This window comes from Syzygium oleosum, unplaced genomic scaffold (genome assembly GCF_021117445.2).
Source record: "Syzygium oleosum isolate NSW1041296 unplaced genomic scaffold, Sole_v2.1 Sole_v2.10, whole genome shotgun sequence".
Classification (NCBI taxonomy): Eukaryota; Viridiplantae; Streptophyta; class Magnoliopsida; order Myrtales; family Myrtaceae; genus Syzygium; species Syzygium oleosum.
The window spans coordinates 920,479-925,297 of record NW_026607494.1 but is presented as its reverse complement, the minus strand read 5'-3'; the positions used below and the strand labels follow the sequence as shown (position 1 = coordinate 925,297).

The following is a 4,819-nucleotide window of genomic DNA, read 5'->3' as shown; positions in this document are numbered from 1 at the left end:
AATGTGGGGCTCCAAAATAGGACCCACGTGGTCTATGGCTATGTAATAACTTCTTTAGTTCAGCGATTTAAGAAAAAATATATTATCACATTAAGCGGAGAAATGTACTTTATTTGCGAGATTGAATTATTACATAGATATTACAAGGCACTAATTTGTCCACTCGCAGCATGTCTCTACAGGTTGTTCTATTATTCGTCAACAACATATGTAGTGCAGAAAATATTCACCACAACCAGTTTAAATCTCAGAGAGAATATGGATACTTACTGAGAAATAAGTACTTGTGTCCTGGTTTCAAATATAATTGCTCCTCTCTCCTTCAAACCTCGGACTCTTCATTTGCTTCTGCCATTGTTTCTTCCTTCTCATCCTATGCGCGAAGAATAGTGTAATCATTGACCGGCCTAAACATACAAAGCGTGACCACATATATCGTCAGATTCGCACCGTCCTCCACCGCGTTGCTCACCCACTCGTACCTGAAGATCCTCAAAGCGAGTGCTACCATCGGCACGACATAAAAATAACCGATTGCCAAGACGTAGAACAAGGCAAACTTTTTAATCTTTGCCAATCTTATCGCCGCCTTCTCGTCAGTCTTTGGAACCTCCTTCAGCAACCAAATAGACCTCCCCGCGGTAACGAGGATGGTACACGTGCAGATCATGTCCAGCAAAGCCAGCACCAACGAAACGTTGGGCCAAGTGACTGCCATCATGACAGCAAAAGGGAAAGTGAGATTGGAGAGAACCGGAAGCGCAATGGGGACGATCCATACCTTGGCCTCCTTCTCTGGCAAGAACTTCTTGAAGAACAAGAATCCGATTATGATCATTGACGTGATGATAAATGATGACATCACTAGAGCAACTTCGAATTAAGATTTCCCAACCGTGAGGTGTCCCAGTAAGTTTAACGGAATACTTATCCAGCCCGGCACAGATGAGACTCAGTGTTTTCGTGGCAATTAGTCCGATGATCAAGTGATGGACCCGATTCGTGAATTCCTTGTGGCAAAAGCAGTAATAGTCCCAGAGAACTAAGACGAAGAAGTAAGCAAGAGAGAACTCGAAGAATAGTGGAATTAGCTTCGATTGTCCAGGCGAGAGGTAAGTCTTGGAGCCGCCAAGATCGAGATTGTACAATTCAGTGTGGACCTTCATGGATACACGGGCCACCAGATCGCAGTTGGCAAAGAACAGGGAGTATCCACTGGGACAAGTAACACGATAAGCTCTGTTAAAGAAGCTGTGTGGTGGCGGAGACAAGTCGTGGAAGGTGTCGAGAACGAGGATGTGGCACGAATCGAGGATGCAGAAATTAGGGTTTTGTCTGGCTTGGAGGACGGCTTGGATCCCAACTTCCTCCGAGAGAAGGAAAAAGTCCAAACAAGAAGGATTTGGACAGAGTAATGAACTAGTGAAAGAGACATCAGAAACGGAGATTGTAACTCGGCTGAAGTGTGTGAAGGTGAACTTATCAAGAAGGATGATCGGACAAGGATCAGAAGTTAGACGTTGGGTTTTGATATCGGCATCGGAATGGGAAATGAGAGACGGCATCAGAATGGGAAATGAGAGAGACGAGGAGGAGTAGAGCGTAATACAGTTTTGCCATTTCTTTTAAAGATCCTGAACGTTGTTGTGGATGGGAGCGAGCTGGGGCGATCCTCGGACGACTTTAAAAGGGTCTACTACTTCAGGAACAATGGCTGACGTCGAAAGCAATGCCATGCGCCCATGTAAAGGACAGGTATGTCCAGACAAGAGATGATTCTACAGAGGAAAGAGATGGCAAATGGCCAGAGAACTAAGCTACATCTATCCAAAGAGAACTACCAGGTAAAAGTCCATAACCCTCGGAAACTGAGACGTCGCCGGTTGAATAATAATGAAGAACATCCAACTCTACTCTACATTGTAAGTGATAAAGTAATCCTTTTATGCGGAAAATTTATGACATCTAGGATCTTAGATCTTCATGATTTTCACAATAAGAGATATGAAGACATACCTTTATCCATAGCGTTTCCCTTGAAGATAATTGTTGCAGAAAATGGAAGAAACGAAGAAATCTGATTTCTCTCCCTTACCCACTTTTCTCTTAACGTATCTTATCGATGGAGGATAAAAATAGAACGTTCTTTTCGTGCGTTATATTGGGTGGAGAGAGGACCAGACTCTATTTATATATACCCTTTTCAAGTGGTGCCTTCCATCAAAGCATATCCCACTTCATAAGAGTCGTACCTCTTCGGAGGAATTTTAACTTCTCAATAGAATTATACATTTTCATCTATTTTCATAGCCAATATGTTTTAGCACTTAAATATTTATTAAACCATTAATTCATAATATCATGTGGGCCACATTATTCTTACATTCTCCCACTTGGCCCATATGACCTTCCTTTCATGGTTTAATAAAGACCATAATGTGCACAATAACATTATGCTAAAACCTTTCTTAAATTGCCTATCACATAATGATCACAGTTCAATAAAGAAACTAATGCGAGTCATAGCGGTTGTATGCCATTAATCGACATAGTCCCTTCCATGTACTACAACTATAGCTCCCTACTTAAAATGATCCATAAATGATAAGTATAGTAATGGTCCAACTATAATGTCTCTGTTAGAGACTGTCCTGTTATACATTCATCTATTTCCATCATATATACCAAATAGAAAACAGTAAATATCATAAACACATAATTGAGCTCATAGTGTCAAATAAATAAACTTAATGCACTCAGAATACAATCATTAATGACATCCAATAATACCCATCCTTTCAACATGTTCTTTAAATATTTTGGGTGGCAATCCTTTTGTTAAGGGATCTGCAATCATAAGGTTGGTGCTAATGTGCTCAATTGACACTCTTTGTTTCTGAACTTTTTCTTTAACGGACAAGTATTTAATCTCCATATGTTTAGCACCATTGGAGTACTTGTCGTTCTTAGAGAAGAAAACTGCTGCAGAGTTATCACAGTAAATTTTCAGCGGCCTGGCAATACTATCGACAATCATAAGCCCTGAAATAAAGTTCCGCAGCCATATCCCATGAATAGTGGCCTCAAAGCATGCCACAAACTCAGCCTCCATAGTAGATGTAGCAATAACTTACTGCTTTGCACTTTTCCATGAAATTGCGCCTCCAGCCAAAAGATACAAGTAACCAAAAGTTGATTTTCTTGTATCGGTACATCCGGCGAAGTCTGAATCTGAATATCCAATCACCTCAAGATGATCAGATTTTTTATAAGTGAGCATGTGATTCTTCGTTCCTTGCAAGTATCTGAGAACTTTCTTTGCAGCTTTCCAATGATCTAATCCTGGGTTACTTTGATACCTGCCCAGCATTCCTACAGCAAAACTAATGTCTGGTCTGGTGTAAGTTTGTGCATACATTAAGCTTCCGACAACAGATGCATAAGGAATACTTTTCATTCGTTCTTGTTCCAATTCACTTTTCGGACATTGCATAAGACCAAATTTGTCACCTTTCTGAATTAGAACTGCTCCTGCTGAACATTTATCCATATTAAATCTCCCTAAAATTTTATCAATATAGGCTTTCTGAGACAACCCTAACAATCCTTGTGATCTATCATGGAATATTTCTATTCCTATCACATACGTTGCCTCTCCCATATCTTTCATTTCAAAATTTTTAGAGAGAAATTTCTTGGTTTCATGTAACAAACCAAGATCATTAGTAGCAAGCAAAAGGTCATCAACATACAGAACTAGAAAAATAAACTTGCTCCCACTGACCTTCATGTATATACACCGATCAACAGTGTTTTGCTTAAATCCAAAAGAAGTTATGGTATCATTAAACTTAAGATACCATTGTCAGGAAGCTTGTTTAAGTCCATATATTGATTTCTTTAATTTACACACCATGTGTTCCTTTCCTTTAACTGAAAAGCCCTCGGGTTGGTCCATATAAACTTCTTCCTCTAAATTCCCATTAAGTAAGGCAGTTTTAACATCCATTTGGTGTAACTCTAAATCGTAATGAGCCACCAAAGCCATAATGATTCTAAGTGAGTCTTTCTTGGAGACTGGTGAAAATATCTCCTTATAGTCAATGCCTTCTTTCTGAGTAAAACATTTAGCAACAAGTCTGGCCTTATATTGTTCGATATTACCTTTTGAGTCGCGTTTGGTCTTAAAGACCCATTTACACCCGACCTTTTTGCACCCTTCAGGCAATTCAACGAGATTCCAAACTTGATTTTGATCCATAGATTTTAACTCTTCTTCCGTGGCATTGAACCATTTAGTAGAATCATCACATTTCATGGCTTGTGAAAATGAACCTGGATCATTATCAATTCCTAAGTCAATTTCTGACTCTTGTAGATAAACCACGTAGTCGTTAGAAATAGCCGACCTCTTTTCTCTCTGAGATATTCTTAATGCTATTTCTTGTGGCTCAACTACTGTAGGTTCAATATTGACATTTTCATTATGAAGTGTTTGATCATTAATTTGTTGTTCTTGATTATTGTTGGGTTGAACTACAATATCAGGAACAACAACTTTAGAAGTTTTGGGTAGAGGAACTTCAACCCTAACTTCTTGAATGCAAACATCACGCATTCTTTCACTCCCACTAATGTCAACATTTTCAATGAACCTAACATTTCCGGATTCAACAATTCTTGTACTATGATTAGGAAAGTAAAACCTATACCCTTTGGATTTCTTTGCATAACCAATGAAGTAACCACTGGTTGTTCTTAAATCCAATTTCTTTTCATGTGGATTGTAAATTCTTACTTCTGCTGGACAACCCCAAAC

General features: G+C 39.2%; 1 protein-coding gene across 1 annotated transcript; it reads right to left on the bottom strand.

The window, feature by feature from the left end:
• Window positions 1–373: 373 nt before the first annotated feature.
• Window positions 374–1,565, bottom strand: LOC130139064 (protein CANDIDATE G-PROTEIN COUPLED RECEPTOR 7-like). The gene is made up of 2 exons (XM_056315288.1): window positions 782–1,565; window positions 374–711 (listed from the first exon to the last, which is right to left on the bottom strand). Exons 1-2 carry the CDS (start codon window positions 1,563–1,565, stop codon window positions 374–376), a joined length of 1,122 nt encoding a protein of 373 aa, XP_056171263.1.
• Between the last annotated feature and the right edge of the window lie 3,254 nt (window positions 1,566–4,819).